The 19,334-nt window shown below is 48.8% G+C and overlaps 1 protein-coding gene and 1 gene segment (V, D, J or C); one reads left to right on the forward strand and one right to left on the reverse strand.

The window, feature by feature from the left end:
- Positions 1-19,334, reverse strand: part of RAB2B (RAB2B, member RAS oncogene family) — a 225,343-nt gene that overhangs the window by 185,454 nt on the left and 20,555 nt on the right. The gene's annotated exons all lie outside the window — the stretch shown is intronic.
- On the forward strand, positions 1,187-1,825 carry LOC116828035 (T cell receptor alpha variable 41-like). The segment is given in 2 exon segments: positions 1,187-1,223; positions 1,527-1,825. Coding segments are annotated over 2 exon segments (336 nt in total).

The raw sequence follows: 19,334 nt of genomic DNA on the forward strand, positions 1-19,334 counted from the left end.
ATCAGCTGTTTTGGGCCGCCAGCCCGGGGGGGTAATTAGAGCAGGACAGCGTGCTCGGGGAGGGGGGGCAGTCAGGGTACAGGGAGCGGGGGGTGGGGGGTGCATAGGGGTCAGAGTGGTTGGGGGAGAACAGGGGTGTTGAATGGGGGCAGGGGCCAGGTGAAGTCAGGAAGGAGGGGAGTGTGGGATAGGGCGGCAGGGGGCAGTCAGCAGACAGGGAGAAGGGGTGGTTGGATGAGGCAGGGGTCCCAAGGGCCTGTCAGGAATGAGGGGAGGGTTGGATGGGGCAGTGGGGGTCCAGGGGCGGTCAGGGGACAGGGAGAGAGTGTGTGTGGATGGGGCAGGGGTCCCAGAGGGGCCGTCAGGGAACAGGGGAGATTGGATGGGACAGGAGTCCAGGGGGGCAGATAGGAGATGGGGGCCAGGCCACAATCCTCTCCCCTAACATGCCCACCATACAATTTACGAAACCCAATGCAGCCCTCAGGCCAAAAAGTTTGCCTGCCCCTGCCTTAAGGTAACATCAGGCATCTTCATATTCCTCACCTTCTGCTGCCACTTAGTGGCTATTCCACTCCAACCATTTACAGCTGCATCAGTTCACCTTTGACTGAAACTCTGTTTGCATTCGCTTCCCCTCACCTTTCAAAAAAAAATCCTGATACATTTCTGTGCCTGCTAGTGAGACAGGCTGGCACTTCACCTTGTTACTCTCTTCGGCCAGTGGCTTATAACCACCTTTTTTTTGCTTCCTTGATGTCGGTGTGCTCCCACTACACAAATATTGCTTAACCCAGAGAGCACAGCATAGGGGAAATCCATGAATTATAGGGACAGAGCCTTAACTGGTAGAAACCGGACCAGCTGCTCCGGATTTGAATGCGGCTCCACTGATTTTCATCAGCTATGGATCTGCCCATGGTCTCCAGTGGAACTGTGGCCAGTTTGCTCCGGCTGGGGAACTGACCCAATGACTCTGATGGAACCCAATTAATCTGCACCAGTGGAGGATCAGGCCCAGTGCACTCAGAAGGAAAACCCTTTCCCTCTCCCACCCACTTGAACAGGGTGAAGGTACTGACTTCCTTCCAGCCTGAAGGCCACCCCTGGAAACTGAGCAGTGTCAGAGCTTCACCTCATCCAGGTTCAGCTGCAGCCACTTCATTCTGCAGCTGAGTCCCTGACAATGAGCCTGGCCGTTTTGCTGCTGGTGCTGGCTCCAGGTATTCGAGGCTCTGCTCTGAGCAGGGTACCAGAGGTTGGGATTTCCAGGCTGTTGGGGAATGGCTTTTCTGAAAGAAAGGAGTTCTGATACCATGAGGATGGGTGCCCGTGGGTATACAGATGGACAGTGCAGAGGGGAGGGTGTGCAGAGGGAAGGGTGGATGGATGGACAGGCAGACAGTACAGAGGGAAGGGTGGATTTTCGTTTGCTTGTTTTCTCCTTTGTCTACACAGAGATGCATGTATTTTCCTGTCACTGCTGAGCAAGAAAACCTGGACTAAAACCAACCTCCTTCTCCCAGGTGCATTGGCCCAATACACGGTGACCCAGGAGCAGTCTCAGGCCGCTGCCAATGAAGGAGAACCCATTCAGCTCAACTGCTCCTACACAGGAATCGAGTACAGCGTGCATTGGTACCGCCAGCCCCAGGGGGGCCAGCCGCGGTTTCTGGCGCTCCTGTCCTCTAGCTGCAGAGACATCCGAGAGAATTTCACCATGAGCCTGGACACCAAAACCAAAAGCAGCTTTTTGTACCTGAACAGCAGCCACCTGGAAGACTCTGCTGTGTATCTGTGCATGCTGGAGCACAGTGCCAGGTGAGCACAGGCAGCCCGTCACAAAACCCTGGGTGGGGGCAGGGCACACAGACCCGAGAGAGGAGACAAGCAGAAGTTAGAACAGACCAGAAGATATGAGCACAGAAGTGAAGAAAGGAAAGTAGAACAGAGTCGGCGAGAGGCAATAAGAATAGAACGGATCAGAAGAGAACACACTGGAATGACCGGAACAGGAGCGATGTGAACAGAATAAAGGTGAGAGAAGAGAAGAAGGGTCAGTAATGTAAGGAAGAACCTTGAAGAAACACCTGGTAAATTATAGATATTTTCACCTTTTCACCTTCCCCAATTGCCTGGATCTGGTGGTTTTATATACAAAATAGCTTCCTTGCCCCACAACACTAGCAGATGGGGAAGCATTCTCTGGGGAGACAACATGTAAATCAGTAATTCCCATGTGATTTTCCCTCTTATTCAGGTCAGATACTGTCAGATTGGTAACATGCACACAGACATTCTCACATACAGCCACACACACAATGACACACTGACACACACACACACGCATTCTCACATACAACCTGACATACACACACAGAGACATTTGCACAGACATACACACTCACCTCTCTCTCTCACACACACACACACACATACACTCATCTAGACACACACACAGACAGATTCTAACACACAGCCATAAACCCACACACTGAAATCACACACACAGGCACACCTCTGACATACCGACCTCTTCATACACACTCAGAAATATAACTCTGTATTCATACACACCATGACACACACACATTTAATCTCAGAGACAGATCCATGCACACTCTTAGATAACATCCTTTATTGGACCGACTTCTGTTGGGGAGACAAGTTTTCCAGCTACACGGAGCTCTTCCTCTGCTGGGAAGCGTGTCTCTCTCACCAGCAGAAGTTGGTCCAATAAAAGATGTGATCTCACCCACCTTGTCCCTCCAATAGCGTGGGATCAACACAGCTGCAAGAACATGGCACACTCCTAGATAAACAGACTGGCCCCCAGAATTCATCCCACACCCAGAGAATTTCCTGTCTCAGACTTAGATCTCTACGCAAAGGGATCCAGTCCTGCCAGGGTCTGACAGACCCCACAGCACCTATGAACTTCCTTCTGCTGCCAGGTATTACACCCTTTTGTACTCAGTCTTTGTTATTCTGTCTCTTACACACACACTTCCCCCCTCACCCTTAGGTAGGATTTAATTGTTTGGTGTCACTTGGCATTTACAAGCAAAGAACTGCGTTTACCCCAGTCCCATCTCTTTGTGTTAGCTCTACTGAGCACAACAGAGACACGTGCAGTTTGTAAAACTCCATCTGTTTCCTGCTGGCTCATCTCTATCCCTCCACTCTAAGGAGCCTTCCAGCCAAACGCGTGACCTCCTTTGGCCTCCCTCCCCCTGTTTCCCCACAGGGGCCTGCGGCCCAGAGTACATTCAGCTCCAATTACTAGGGAGAGAGCAGAGCATCCATTGCTACCAGCAGTTCCCTGGCAGCTCCCCACAGTTCATGATACTAAGGATCATGGGTGGCTCTGAACAGGGAGATTCCTTCTTTGTGTCCTTGGACACCACTATCGTTCTCTCCACTTCTCCAGCCTGGACCCTCAGCTGTGTACTTGCACTAGTCAAAAATCCACTGCAGCCTGTCAGGGAGGAGAGGGTGCATACATGTGCAAAGATTTGTAGACCCCTCGGGGGCTAAGTGGAGGGGTGAAAGGAACTTACAGGACTTACCGGTACTCCCAGAGTCCTGAGGGGGCGTGGCCTCACCTGGAAGAGGTGTGGCCTCAATCAGAAGGGACGGACCCTATCAAGATTTAAAGGCTGTGGAACACCTGCTGTGGCTGGGAGGCCCAGGCCCTTTACATCAACCTGGGGCTCCTAGCTGTAGAGGTGGCTGGGAGCTCCCAGAGCTTAGGGGCAAATTAAAGGGCCTAGAGCTCCTGCAGCTGCGGGGAGCTCTGAGCCCTTTAAATCCAGCCCCAGCCCAGCTGCCGGAGCCATGGGTGGGATTCAAATGGCTCTGGGCTGCCCGCAGTGGCGGGGAGCCCAGAGTCCTTTAAATCCCTGCTGCGGAAGCTGGTACAGTCCTGCACGGTGTACTGGCTCTTGCCGGTACGCCATACCGGACCGTACTGGCTTACTTTCACCTCTGGCTAAGTGTGAATTGATTTTACTGTCCCTCCTCACATGCCACGGAGATGAGTGTCAGCATAGACAGATATTGCAGCAAGAGGGAGGGATGGACAAAGCAGTGGGCAGGGTGGCTAAATGGTTGTATGGACAGATGTGCAGCAGGAAATCTAGCTAGCTATTCAGATACTGGCTCAGGAAAGAGAGGGAGGGTAACTGTCAGGCTGGCTGGCGGCACAAGACAACCTACTTCTTACACAGTGCATCTCTGAGCGTGCTTCGCCTTCCTTGTCATGGTCAAACCCCAGCACCCTAGTGAGGCAGGGCAGTGCGAGGATCCCCATCGCACAGGTAGGGAGCTGAGACAGAGAGAGGCTGAGGAGGAAATGCACTTCGGGAATACCTGTTAGGGAAAGACCTCCAAGGCAGTGGCCCTCAACCTTTCCAGACTAGGGTTCCCCTTTCAGAAGTCTGGTTTGTCTTGTGAACCCCCAAGTTTCACCTCACTTAAAAACTACTTGTTTACAAAAATCAGACCTAAAACTACAAAAGTGTCCCAGTCACACTAGTACTGAACAATGGTTGACTTTCTCATTTGTACCATATAATTATAAAATAAATCAACTGGAATATAAATATTGTACCTGCATTTCAGTGTATAGTATATAGAGCAGTATAAAGAAGTCACTGTCTGATGAAATTTTAGTTTGTACCAACTTCGCTAGCGCATTTTAGGTAGCATGTAGGCAAGTAGCTAGGCAGGTAGCTAGATGAATTGGTACCCTCAAGAGACATCGGTGTACCCCCAAGGATAGGCACGCCCCTAGTTGAGAACCACTGGTCTAAGGAGCCGAAGGTTTGGAGGGAAGAAGAAAACTAAAAGATAAAATATAAAAATAAAAAGAAAGAAAGAAAGAAAGAAAGAAAAGTGATGGGTGGATTTATAGATACATAGGGAGAGAGAGAGACAGGCATAAGAAACAGAAATGGAGATACGTTAGAAAGAACGATCACCTGTGGCACAAAATAGTCTCCTTTCTTGGGGGACCATTAGACACTGAGGATTAAACCGAGACTGATCTCCGATTACCACAGACTGCTCCTCTACAACACAAGGCTGAGACAGCGGCAGAGTGTTTGTGCATAGCTGGCACTGCCCATTCCCATGAAGTCCAGCTCTGGGGATGACCCCTTTGTCCAGGGGGAGGCAAGTCAGACTGTTAAACCCAGCGAAAAGGGAACTATGGACAGAGAGACAAAATGTACCAACAGTGACAACCACAGGGGGATTCACTTCAATGTGTACATCTCTGGCCAGGAGGGAGCAGCATTTCTAACGGAGAGGAAGGAGATTGAGGTCATTAAAGTTGCACCTGTCTATTGTTTCTTTGCCCTGCAGAGGGCAGCTTTCCCCTAAGACATCAGAAGCAAAGGGTTACTCCGGGGCATGGTTCTGTTTTTTTGAGACTAGGGGTTTGTCCCTGATTGGCTGGGCTCATTAATGTGTCTGATCCCTCCAGCAAAGAGGGCTGCAGACAGATTCTGCATCGCTGTCCTGGAGGCAGGGGAAAAGCACCATCCCTGGGCCTCAGTGCGCTGAGGGGTAACCTGGAGCAGCAATGGAGAGGCAGCTGACAGCCTGGTCAGTGATACTGTCCATTCAGGTCTACTGTAAGTCTAGGGGCAGTTTGTCTGTCTAGACTGTGAGTGTCTCAGGGTGGGGGCTTTTCGCCACGGAGTCTGTACAGTGCCCGGAGTAACAGCATCTCAGTTCCTGGGGGTCTCTGCAGCGTCCGGCACAATGCCCCTCCCCCAGCGCAGTTCAGTTCTGTTGGATGTTTGTGGTTTTGTCTGTTGAGCTCTGGGGGACAGGAACTGTCTTGTATTCTGTGTCTCTGCAATGCCTGGCACAAGGGGCTCTGATCTCGGCTGGGTCTCCAGATGCTATAATGATAACTCATGGAGTTTAAAGCTGGCAAGGCTCTAATCTGACCTCCTGTGCACCGAACAGGTCACAGAGTTGCACTGAGTTACTCCAGTATTGAGATAATAATAATGTGGGGACGAGGAAGGTCTGGTGCTTTAACCACTAGACGTGAGCTCATTTCTTGGCTCCACCAGAGACTGCCTGACCTTGGGCAAGTGACTGAGGCTTGGATTTTGGAAGGAGACCAACAGATTCAGGTGCCTGAATCCCATTAAAACTGCAATATGCGTTGAGTGCCTGGCTCCTATGAAAACCCCCTCCCTAATTGCCCGGTGCCTCAGTTTCCCAGAGCAGGAAGCTGAATTCACCCAGCAGTTCTAGTCCCTGATGACCCAAGAGGCCTCTCCATTCTCCAGGAGATGCTGTGCTGAACATCACAGGAACGGAGCAGGCACTCAGCTGCTGCTTATCAGCATTATCAGCATTATTATCCATTGACTTTGATGGAGCCGCATAGATTTACACCAAGGCCCAGAATATTAAGAGATTCTGATTTATTTTGGCTGAAGAAGAAACAGTGATAAGGAGCAACCACTGCGGAAGATGAGGGGCTGATGAGAACTGAACAAGCTCATCTGTTGCTTCTCCATTTGCCTTTGTTTACAGGAGTGAGCTGCCAAATTAAAGTGGATCAGAGTCCTCCATCTCTGACCAGATCCCAAGGGGAGATCTCCATTCTGACCTGCAGCTACTCAGGAACAGTGTCCTACGTACAGTGGTACAGGCAGTTGCCTGGGGAAAGTCCTGCCTTCCTGCTGAGCCTGTATAAGGATGGGAATGTTACCCAGGAGCCAAAATTCATAGCTGAGCTCTTGAAAAGGGAGAGACGGAGCCATCTACACATCGACGGTTCTCAGCTCGCCGACTCAGCCAGCTATTTCTGTGCTGTGAGACACAGTGAAACAAAGTGGCCGCCCTCCTGTACAAAATATTTACCTGGTAGGTGGCAGCGTTGCACCTTGAAAGACGTGTATTGGAGAGGAAGGTAATTGCATGGGTCTCTACAGTGAGTCTGTGTTTTGTCTGGGAGGGAAGGGCCTTGATGCTGATAGGGTGAGAACGGAGGTGTCTTGCCTCTCAAGCAGGAGAAATGCAAGTAGATTTAAAAAGCTCCAGGAGAGGACGGAGGATCCTGCAGGTGATAAATACACGAGGAGCCAGGAAGCCTTCTAGGTCCCGGGTCACAGAAATGAGGGGCAGCGCAAGGAAGAGGTGTCCAGGGGCCCTACTAATGATCCTGGTCATTCGTCTTTACTGTAAGTTCTGCGGCTGTTTAAACCCCTTGATAATAATGGGAGCCAAGATTCTCAGAAGTGACGAGTGATTCTTGGTGCCCCCGTTTCATAAATTTTAAGGCAGAAGGGAAGATTGTGATCATTTAGTCTGACGCCCTGCGCCGCAGGCAGCTTCCCCAGTGATTCCTGCATTGGGCCCCTGCTCTGTGTCGAGCTGGAGAAAGACATCCAGTCTTGATCTAAAGACTCCAAGCTGGAGAATCCACCCACTTCCCTAGGTAAGTTGCTCCAATGGCTAATCACCATTACAGAGGTGGCACCTTATTTCTAGCCTGAATTTCTCTAGCTTCAGCTCCCTCCATGGGCACTTGTCATGCCTTTGTCTGCTATATTAAAGAGCCAGTTACTCAGAAATCTCCTTCTCACCTAGATGCAGAGAGACTGGGATAAAGTTACATTTTAAGAATTATTACAAGAATGGCTTAAATCATTCCTATAGTCACACACTAGAGTATTGCCCTATAACTGATGTTTCCGAGCTGAAATCAGATGTCCTCAGTGCCCAGGAGCCCGAGCCATGAACCAGGACCCCACTGAGCAAGGCGTTGTCCAGATATGGGACAGGAGATTCTCTTTCCCAGACACCTTACAAGCTAATTAGCCTAGACTACAGCTCACACTGAAATCCCATGCACACGTCATTCTTGGCATCACAGTCTTAAAATTACCTCAAATCATTCCTGTCGCTCTTTTCTGGCTGGCTGGGGACACAGCCTCTGACAATCAGACTCTACGGTGTCTCACGTTGGGCACCCAAGAATCATGAGTCACTTTTGTAAATCTTAACCCAGGGGAGGTGATGAATGCTAGAATAATGTGAAAATGATGCGTTCTTCTGTTCTCCTGGGATTTTGGGATGACGGAGGGACCTGATTCTTTGATCATTTTGTTTATAAATCTCAATTCCCTTTCCCACTAGGTGTAAGTTGCCAGGTTAATGTGGCTCAGAGCCCGCTCTCCCTGAGCAGCTCTGAAGGACAGGACTCCAGCCTGACCTGCAGTTACTCCAGCACGGTGAGAAATGTGCAGTGGTACCGCCAGGCCCCAGGGGAAAGCCCCACCCTCCTGGGGATTTTGTACAAGGACGAGCGTGCCACATGGGGGCTGAATCTCAGAGCTGAGCTCCAGACCACAGAGAAGCACAGCTACCTGAACATCACCAAGGCACAGCTGCAAGACGCAGCCACCTACCTCTGTGCAGTGGAGGCACAGTGACACAAAGGGCACCCCAGCCTGTGCAAAAACTGTAGGCTGGAATTGTCAAAGGTGCCTAAGGGGAGTAGGCACCCAAACCCCATTGAAATCCAATGAGAGTTGTGCACCTAACTCCTTGGGGTCCTTTGAAAATCCCAGCAGATGGATCAAAGAGTACAATTTCCAAAAGTGCCTAAGTGGGTTAGAAGCCCCTTTTCAGAAAGGGCTTAGGGGCATGTTTGTAAAAGTATTTAGGTGCCTAAAGATGGAGATAGGTGCTAGTGGGATTTTCAAAAGTGCTTAGGTAACTAACTCCTGTTAATAAAGTTCCTACATGCTTTTGAAAATCCTTCTCAATGCTGAGCTGTTTCTGTAGGTGCTTAAATACCTTTAAAACCTGTCCATTAGCAACCTGAGCCTCTGATAGTCAATGGGATTTAGGATCCTAAGTGACGTAGGTACTTTTGAAAATGTTACCCTACGTGCAGAAGCAGTGGATAGATTACACCCTGGGCTTTCCTCTGATCTCAGGAAGATCAGGAAGTAAAGTTTTGCAGATGTTGGTCTGAAGCCTTGAAATTTCAGGGGGAGAATTGATCTTCGGAACCTTGCTGCTCAGTTTTTCTGCTGAGCCACAGTGTATAGCTGATCACGCTGCTGGTAGTGACATATGCTGCAGGGCCGCCCAGAGGATTCAGGGGGCCTGGGGCAAAGCAATTTTGGAGGCCCCTTCCATAAAAAAAAATTACAATACTATATTTTCGGGGAGCGAGGCCCGGTGCAAATTGACCCACTTGCTCCCCACCAGATGGGCGGCCCTGGGAAAAATAAATCTTCTGCATCTTGGCACAAATCCAGTTTTGAGAAAACTTCTTTACAAGGTATCACTGGTTCTCAGCATCAGCTAGTGCTAAAAGGCACTAAAGCTCATTAAAAGGGTTGGACAAATATGTGCCATCAAAACTGTTTCTGGATTGAAAACTAGAGGTTTTTAAAAAGCAGAAAAAAAATTGCGGACAACGTCTGCTTTTCTTCAAAATTTGTTGGTTTTTTTTATTTAATTGAAAAGCTGAAATTAGTCTGCCATAACCTGAATATGGTTTGAGGTTTCAGAATTGTGTGGCCAAATATCTGCTGCTTGCTGTGTTTGATTGTTTAAAGAAACAATAAAAAAATTCTGCTTTTAAAAAAAACCAAAACTTTGAACCACCTCAGCTTGTGACCAAACACCTTGAGCCCATCCAGTCAGAGATTTTTCCAGGTTTCTGATACTCTGCTGGCTTCCTTGACTCATATCTGTCTCCATAACTTTGGGTTCATTTAGGTCAGAATATAGAACAGCCATACTGGGTCAAACCAAAGGTCCATCCAGCCAGTATCCTGTCTACCGACAATGGCCAATGCCAAGTGCCCCAGGGAGTAAACTAACAGGTTAATGATCAGAATGATCCTCTCCTGCCATCCATCTCCATCCTCTGACAAACAGAGGCTAAGGACACCATTCACCCATCCATGGCTAATAGCCATTAATGGACTTAACCCCATCAATGTATCTGTTTCTAGAGACTGTTCCACGGGGTCCCTCACAAACTGGAGACAGTTACTGTGGGTTTGTCTTTAGTATAGCTTATGTACATACTCCACGAACTGAGCATTTGAGCTTGTTCCAAATCTGGGATGAGCCTATGTTGTGAAAACTGAAATGCTCAAAATAGCACATGATGTGAATGGACATGGGGTGTTTAAAATTAAATTACCCCAGGGGTTCAAACTGGGGTCGGGACCCTCAGGGTCACGAGGTTATTACATGGGGCTGTGAGGTGTCAGCCTCCACCTCAAACCCTGCTTTGCCTCCAGCATTTATAATAGTGTTTAAATATATAAAAAATGTTTTTACGTGTATAAGGGGGGGGTCACACTCACAGGTTTGCTATGTGAAAGGTTGTCACCAGTACAATAAATGTTGCAGAACCACTGGAATTAACCCCTTTGGAGCTCAGGAAATATACGGGGGGGGGGGGCTCCCCTGAGGTTTGGGAAAGAGGGTAGGTTGGTGTAGGATTATTGCTCTTCTCATATGATTCCCTCCCCCAGTGCTAATTTTAAATGAAGGGCTACCCTCCCCTGACATGAAATCATCCCTATGGCCATTGAAATTAAATACAAGACTATAATTTGCATTTGAGAAGTGAAAGGATGGTAGCCCTAATGGAAAAGCTAACAGCTTGCGCTTCTTCGCAAGCCTCAAACTGCTGAATGAGCTTTTGAGGTAGGGAAGCTTGGCCTCTCAAATAGCTGAGCCTGACCCTATCTGAGACCCCCACCCATTCCTGCCCCCCAACGCCCACCTCCCTCAGAATCCCTGCCCATCCTGCTCCTTGTCCCTCACCATACCCCAGAACCCTCCACCACCACCCAGACCTACCCCTGCTCCCGTCCCCTGACTGCCTGACCCCTATCCACCCCCCCCCGCTGATCCTGACAGACCCCCGGAACGCCCACAATCCAACCCCCCATTCCCTGCCCCCTGACTGCCCCCCAACCCTCTGCCCCCTCTCTGTGCCCTGACTGTCCCTGGGACTCCCTACCCCTTAGCCAGCCCCCCCAGCCCTGGCCACTTACCCTGGGCTCCCCCTCTCACTCAGAGCCTCAGCAGATTCAGGAGCTTCGCTTGACATAGGCAGCGTGTCTCCGGCGGGGCCTGAGCTCCGCCCTGCTCAGAGCTGTGTGGTCACGGGGCGCAGCTGGGAGCTCCAGGCTGAGTGGAGGGAGCTGAGCTCAGCCTGGAGCTCCCAGCCCCGCCCTCTGACCACGTGGCTCTGAGTGGGGTGGGGCTCAGGCCCCCGCGGGAGACACGCTGCAGCTGTCCGAGAAGCTGCCGAATGGGCTGAGGATCCGGGAGAAGATGGGGCAGGGTGGGGCCGGTGGGGGAGCCTCAGCCATGCTCGTGGGGGCCCCTGTGGAGCCAGGGACCTGGGGCAAATTGCCCCACTTGCCCCCCACTCTGGGTGGCCCTGGTATGCTGTGAGCATGGGTGGCGCTAGGGAAACCAGATGCTGAGTGTAATAGCATTTATTTTAACCACTGGAATAAATTGCCTAGGGGGGTTGTGGAATCTCCATCACTGGAAATTTTTAAGAGCAAGTTAGACAAACACCTGCCAGGGATGGTCTAGATGGTGCTTGGTCCTTCTATGAGTGCAGGGGACTGGACTTGATGGCCTCTCAATGTTCCTCCAAGTCCTATGATTCTATTCTATCTCTGAGGTGGTCCCCTATTCATGATAAGGAAAAATCATCAGCTCTAAGTAATGGTGCAAGTTTCCATTGGAGCGATGTCTGCTGTTCACCAGCTGGGGATGTGGCCCATTGATCTGTCAATGGAGCTATGGCCGATTGGCATCAGCTCGGAGGTGGTTCGTAATCAGTAACATGAGATGATCCTTGGTTTCTGTAACATCTTGGATTTATTTTCTCTTTCGTACCCAGGGGGAGCTGCCAAGTGGAGGTGCATCAGGGCACATCGGTGGTCACTTTGGAAGGGCAGAGCAGCAGGATCTCCTGCTGATACAGGCTCTGGTCCTGTCCAGTTTGCATTGGTTCAGACAGCCCCCAGGGCAGAGCCCTGCCTCCCTATTGATGCCGTATCAGGGTGAGAACACTGCACAGGGTGGGAATTTCACAACACAGCTCTTTCCAGATAAGAAGCTGAGCTACCTGAATATCAGCAACTCCACGCTTGGAGATGCAGCCAGCTCCTTCTGTGCAGTGGAGACACAGAGACACAGGGCTATGCAAAAGCTCTGCAGCTGGGCTCCAGCCACATTTATTAATAAGGGGGCTTGCAAACTTAGCAGCTGCTTCTCTACAGCCTCACCTGGATGTTGCCATTCATACTAGATGCCTGTGCTATGCAGGGGATCAGACCAGATGATCATAATGGTCCTCAAAAGTATTTTTATTAGGGAATGTGGGAAAAAGCTCGCCATTTCACTAAACTCTCCTGTGATAAGGAGAAAGACATTCACAATCGTAACACTCCTGTTTTCCCCTGAAATAAAAACAAACAAACACAACCTCCTCCAAGCAGAGCTTTGTATGACCTGAAACAGGAGAAGATGTAGAAACTTCCTGAAGTCCCATGAGGAATTTGTGATGTGGAGTAGCAAGTCTGAGCTTCCAGTGCAAAGCTGTGGCACAAGAGGGCTGACGTGGTCCTTCATGTACAAACAGGAGCAGTGAGTAAAAGGAGGGGTGATTTTACTTCTATATGTGGCATTGCTGATACCAATGCTGTAATATAGTGGCCAGTTCTGATGTCCACATTTTAAAACGATGTTGAAAAATTGGACGAGGTGCCAAAAAGAGCCAAAAAATTGTTCAAAAGCTGGAGAAAATGCCAAACAGCGTGAAACTTAAAGACTCAATTGGTTTAATCAAAAAGGTCAAGTGATGACTTGTTTATGGTGTATAAATACCTTCCTGGGGAGAACATTCCTGATTCTAAATGGGCTGTTTAATCCAGTGGAGAAAGGCACAACAAGAACCAATATGTCTGGAAGCTGAAGCCAGCCAAATTCAAATTAAGCATAAAAAACCCAAAAAACATTGAGGATGATTAACCACTGCCCCAAACTACCAAGGGAAGTGGCAGATTCTCTATTTCTTGATGCCTTCAACCCAAGATTGGCTGCCTTTCTTTGAAAGGGTTAGTAGCCTAATGCAGGGGTTCTCAAACTTGGTCTGTGGCTTGTTCAGGGTAAGCCCCTGGTGGGCCGTGAGCAGGGCCGACTCTAGGTTTTTTGCCGCCCCAAGCAAAAAAAATGTTTCTGTGCTCCCCAGCCCCACCACAACTCTGCCCCTTTTCCTTTTCCACCCCATTCCAACCCCTTCCCCAAATCCCTGGCCCCGCCTCCTCCCCCGGGTGCACTGCATTTCCCCTCCTACCCCTCCCTCCCACGCAAGCAGGGAGGGCTGCAGGAAGTAACCCGGGGGGGGGGGCAGAGGAACCACTCCCCCCAGCTCACCTCCACTCCACAGTGAATTGCATGCAGCTCAGCGTAGAAGCGGCATGTCTGTGGCTCTGCCCCAGACCTTCCGTTTGCTTCTTTGGTTTTCTGGTAGGCTTGTCTGAGCTCCTTAACTTTCACATGGCACTGTACTGAGTCCCTGCTGTGGCCTCTCTCCATCATGCCCTTGGAGATTTTTTCAAATCTTTTTGGCATTTCATCTTTTGGAACGTAGTTCTGCTAGCACGAAATCATCTCCCCATATAGCGATCAGATCCAGTACATCCCGTGCGGTCCATGCTGGAGCTCTTTTTCGATTCTCAGACTGCATGGATACCTGTGCTGATGAGCTCTGCATGGTCACCTGTGCTGTTCAGAGCTCCACGCTGGGCAAACAGGAAATGAAATTCAAAAGTTCCCGGGGCTTTTCCTGTCCACCTGGACAGTGCATCTGAGTTCAGATTGCTGTCCAGAGCGGTCACTGAGGGCAAAATAACGACAGGACACTACCAGGAGGGGGCACTCCACTGGACAGAGCTAATTCACAGAGGCACCAGTAGGAGGCGCCAGGTGGTGAGTCCCAACTCCGTTACAGGACCTTTATTGGGAGAAGATTTCTGGTAGCCAAGGGTGTGACATTATCTGATTACAATATAACCATATAAATCACTGTTGCTACCACTGTTATATATTTACAGCAAATCTTGCACAAAGGTTGCCGAGTGAGGTGTCTATGAAAAGGTTCTGGTTTGCTGGTTACGATTATGCTATCTGTATTCATGTATCATTTTTGTATGTGAAGTTATAAGTATTGAATATCCACCAAATTTATGGGGATTGTCTGCCCCATGCTTTGCAGTTCACCTTAATTGAGTGGCCATAGCTATCCCTCACTGGGACACAGTCACAGCCAGATATGACATGTAAGATATCTGCAAAAATGTTATAATTTGCCAGATGTGATAATCTTGTTTGAATGTTTGTATCATCTTTGTGTTATGAGTTACAGCTATGTATGTATGTCTGTATTTCAAACTTGTGCTGTGCTTCTGGGTGAAACCCCCAGACAGTTTGGCATCAGCATTGCCTAGCCTGCTTGATGGCGCCTTAAGGGCCATCAGCTACACAACTGACCCATTGAGAGAAGCAGATACACCTTGTGACTCAGCAAGGCAGGGACATGCCTGTGGACAGAGCTCTAAGGCCTCCGAGCCATGTACTGGGCAGCTTGTGTTTAAAACAAAGGAAGCAGAGGCCACATGGCAAAAGACTATAAAAAGCAGCTGCACCTTCTCCATTTTGTCTTCATTCCTGCTTCTGACCTGTGGAGGGACTTTGCTACAGACTGAAGCTCTGAAGAAAGGACTGAATGACCCATCCCAGCTGTGGATGGACTCCAGAGACTTGATTTAAACCAGCAGTTTATTCCATCATTGCTACAGACCTGAACCAAGAACTTTGCCATTACTGAATGTAATTGATTTTGTAACCATTTTAACTTTCTTTCTAACTTTAAATTTTAGATACCAAATGATTAGCATCAGAGTGATTTTTGGGTAAGATCTAAGTTATCTGTTGAACTGAGTGTGTGGCTGGTCCCTTGTGATCAGAAGAACCTGTTATTGGATTAGACTGGTTGTAAAGAACCACTCATCTCTGAATCCAGGGTTTGTGGTGGTGATACAAGAACTGGAATGCCTGAGGAAACTGCCTTTATATTTTCTTGTCAGCCAGTGCAGTGAAACAGGAGTTTACTTTTGTGGCTGGTTTGGTATATCTTATAAAAGAATAACCACCAGTTCTGGGTTGTGTTTGCCCTATTTCTCAGCAGTTTGTCCTGAATTTGGTATCCTCAGTTGTGACTCACAAAGGCATGGTTACATAGGGTCTTTAATCTTGCAGAGCAAGTCAGAATGAGATCCAGTGCTGGGAAACTGAACAATCTCACGCTAGAAATAAAGCAAAAAATTTCCAGAATGAGTGTTTCAATTACCCATTGCATCAACTTATCTAACGAGGTGGTGGGTTCTTCATCACTTGGATGGTTCAAACCCAGACTGGATTTCTCTTTCTGAAGGACATACTATAGCTCAGGGTAGGGAGCACTGGCTGAAATTCTGTCTTGTGTAATACAGGAGAGCAGATCATAATGGTCCTTTCTGGCCTCACAGATCCATGAACCTGCTGAATAAATCACTGGTTGTGAAGGCTGGAATTGTCAAAGGCTCCTCCCGGTGTTAGGCATCCACATTCTATTGAAATTCAAGGGGGATTTAAGTGCCTAACTCTCCACAGACCCTTTGAAAATCACAGATGAAATTGTGCAGTTGATCAGCAAAAAGGCCTATGCACCACGTAAATCTTAGTTCAACCCTCAGTGCATAATTTAATTTGTGCTGGCCCCTCTGAACAGGGGCAAACATCACTGTATAAAAAGAGGTGCTTAGGCAGAACTGAAAAAAGTACCTCCAAGAGTTATACTGAAACTGAAGTTTTCAAAGGATGATCAAATCCCATTGAAATTAAAAGGGCTTTGGGCACCTAACTCTGTTAGTCTTCTTCGGAAATCCCATCCTGCATGCCCAATCCCCATTAATTTTAGGAATTAATTAACCTGCCTGCGTTAGGAAGTCTTCACAGTTGCAGCCTGCATTTTCAAGTCACAAGCAAATATAAGACGGATTGAAAGTAGAAGGGTACCCATAACCCAAAACCAAAAGTGAAATAATAGAACTGTTTGAGGACCCAGTGTGTTTATTTATAAAGAAAATGTAATAAAAGTGTGACCTGTCCTTGTCTGGAAGGAAATAGCAGGTTTGTGTTGACGTGCTGCCACCTAATGGCTGTTTCATCTAGCATTCACATATGCAGAAAGATGGTATAAAATTGTCCTGAAGTTTTCCACCACTGTTCTGCTAGACTGATGTCAAACATCAGCATAAATCCTCATGTCATCCAGGACATTTGACCTGTAAATTAGGCGTATAATCCAGTATATTCTGGACAAAACCATACCCACTCCCCACTCACCTACACAAAATTCACTCAGACAATCAAATTTACTCCCACGTACTCACACAGCCATTCACAACCCCCCACATCCCAGCCTCCACATATTTCACGATCCTGGCCTGAAGACATTCTATCTCTGCTGAGGCTGATGGAATAGTCCATGTGGATCTGCTCTAAACTAGGTGTCTGTGCTGGGGTTGCAAAGCTGTGAGAAGGCAGTTTGGTTAGGTGCTTAGCAAGCAGAGGCAGAGATGAGACAGACAGTGTATATGTCTCAGGTGTCAAGAAATTAACACAATTCAACTGAAAGCCAGGAAGCTGAAACTCCCTTTGGTTTTCTTCACTTCTACTGTAAGTTTCTGCTCAGAATACTCTGCCCACTTCCAACCGAGCTGCTTTGCTTGTGGGTCATTGAACCAGAAATGGTTGAAGCAGCATTTGATTCCGTTTATAGCTCTGTTTGATTAAGAGTTACTGCACATAAAGAGAGAGGGGCTGCCAGCTGGACATGTCACTGTTGTATTTCAGTATTTGTAGTGATTTGGAGCATTCGTTAGCATTGCTTACCTCCTTTTTTCAAGACTTCAGAAGAGCATCAAGACAGATAGATAGAGGGAGTGTCTGGGGATAAATATAGATAGATATGGAAACTGCATTTTACAACAGATTGATGTATGGATAGATGATGAAGAGGGACGGACAGATTGATGTGGAGAGATAGGAGAATTAATAAATTAGAGTCAACTGAAGAAAGAAAGGTAAATAGATACAAATATAGACAGGGAGAGAGACATAAGAACAGCCCTACTGGGTCAGAGCAAAGGTCCATCTAGCCCAGTATCCAGTCTTCTGACAGCGGCCAATGACAGGCACCCCAGAGGGAGTGAACAGAACAGGGAATCATCAAGTGATCCGTCCCCTGTTGCCCATTCCCAGCTTCTGGCAGACAGACAGACATGAGGTTAAGCAGGTGCTGTAACACTCTGACATACATCATTCTAATCTTGTCATTTTATTTCCCTGAAGTCTCCTGCTGTGAGCCCCTGTTGGTTCAGAGACCTGAGTCACTGGTTGTTCAGGAAGGAGACGTCTCCACTGTGACCTGTACTTACACTGGTGCTTACCAAACCTTCCGGTGGTGCCAGCAGCTCCCCTGGAGTGGGCTGAGCCTCCAGTGACTGTCAGTGCTAGGGAGAAAGCAACTGACGAGTGGTTCATGGGTGAGCACCTGGAGGATTTGAAAGCATCTCTCAGCTCAGCTCGGACTCCCAGCTGGGGGACTCAGACCCCTACTTCTGTGGGGCGGAGGCACAGTGACCCAAGCTGGGCTCTGCGGAAAAGCCTTCATCCTCTGCAAAGCAGCTTGGTGGGGGAGATACAGATGCAGAAGTCCCCAGCGGGTGTGAATGCATCATAGCTCAGCTGGAGTCAGTGGACCATATCCCCAGCTGTTGTACATAAACACAGAGAAAGTCCCTGCCCCCAAGATCTCACAAGCCACATGAGAGTGAGAGAGAGAAAGAGGCTGAAAGTGGAAAGAGAGTCACACGGACAGGGAGGGGGTTTCCCAAGGTCACAAATCCGGGGCTAGAATCTAGCAGCCCTGAACCCCATTCCAGCCGGCTATCCACCAGACCGCACTGCTTATCAAATGCAGCGACTTTATTGGCATCACTGTGGGTTTACATTCACTGATGTAAGCAGATGTAGGACCAAGAGTCCCTAGTATTGTTCTTTGCTGCTTAACACTCCTTAAAACATATGGCCACAAAATTTAAAAACAGGTTAATCCTGGAGGGAATTTTTCTTTAGGAAATGGAATTTTACAGAGAAAAGTCCCCTCTCTGGACCACATGGCATCATCCAGCATTTGCAGCAATGGAAAAATCCACCGACAGCAAAGGGAAAAACGTTCCCAGCCTTTGGAATGAGCAGCTCACTTGGGAAAGAGATGGTGGGTAAGTTTTCTGTTGGCCCTGGGTCTCTCTGCGGTTCGGGCTGTTGTCCCCCAGAAGGTGCCGCAGCACAAGGAGCATTGCTCTCTACAGACAGGGCGCACCTGTTTATTTCAGCCGCTGGTTTTCCATGCTCTAGTTCTCCTGCCATCCCCCTCATATGCGGTGAGGCCTGTGGGGGGCTCAGCCAGGGGCACTGGAGCAATGTGCACAGTGGGGTGCTGGGAACCATTGAACTAAACTGTGAACCTGGATATGATGGAAACCACATCAAGCCAGGGGGTGTGGCAGCCCCCCCCTCTCCTCAGCACCCTTAGTTCCAGCACCTACGGGCTCAACTGCAGGGCAGGTATTGAGGGGAGAGGAGGGGAGGTTCATACTTAGCAGCAGGAGTCACTCACACCTCCAGCTGTGACATCACTGCCTGATTTCTAATCTTCACCATTCAGACAAGGGCTCTCCCCTTCCTCTGCCCAGGGCTGCAGGTGGAGGACTAGAGCTGCCGCCTGCGTGACTCTTTCCCAGGCTGCTTGGAGTGAAAAGCTGCAGTGCCCTGTAGAAGAGCCGAGACTCTGAGGCGATGGCCAAGGTCCGGGACTCAGTCATTGTGCTGATTTTGCTTTTCAGTGAGTAAGATTCCAATTCCCATTTCTGAAAGATTCTCCACGTGCCTCCCCCTTCATTACTGGCGCTGAGAGATTAAACAGACCTTCCTCCTCCTCTTTCCTCCTCCTCCTCTGCAAGAAGCGATGCTCTCAGGCAGGGATTTAGGTGCTCAGATCCCACTGGAATTGAATTTCAGTGGAATCTAGGAGTCTAAATAAAGAGGAGGATGATCTGTTGTTCTCCATGTCCACAGAGGGTGGGACAACAAGTAAGTGGGTTAGTTTGCAAGAAGGGAGAGTGAGATTAGAT

This window comes from Chelonoidis abingdonii, chromosome 14 (genome assembly GCF_003597395.2).
Source record: "Chelonoidis abingdonii isolate Lonesome George chromosome 14, CheloAbing_2.0, whole genome shotgun sequence".
Lineage (NCBI taxonomy): Eukaryota > Metazoa > Chordata > Testudines > Testudinidae > Chelonoidis > Chelonoidis abingdonii.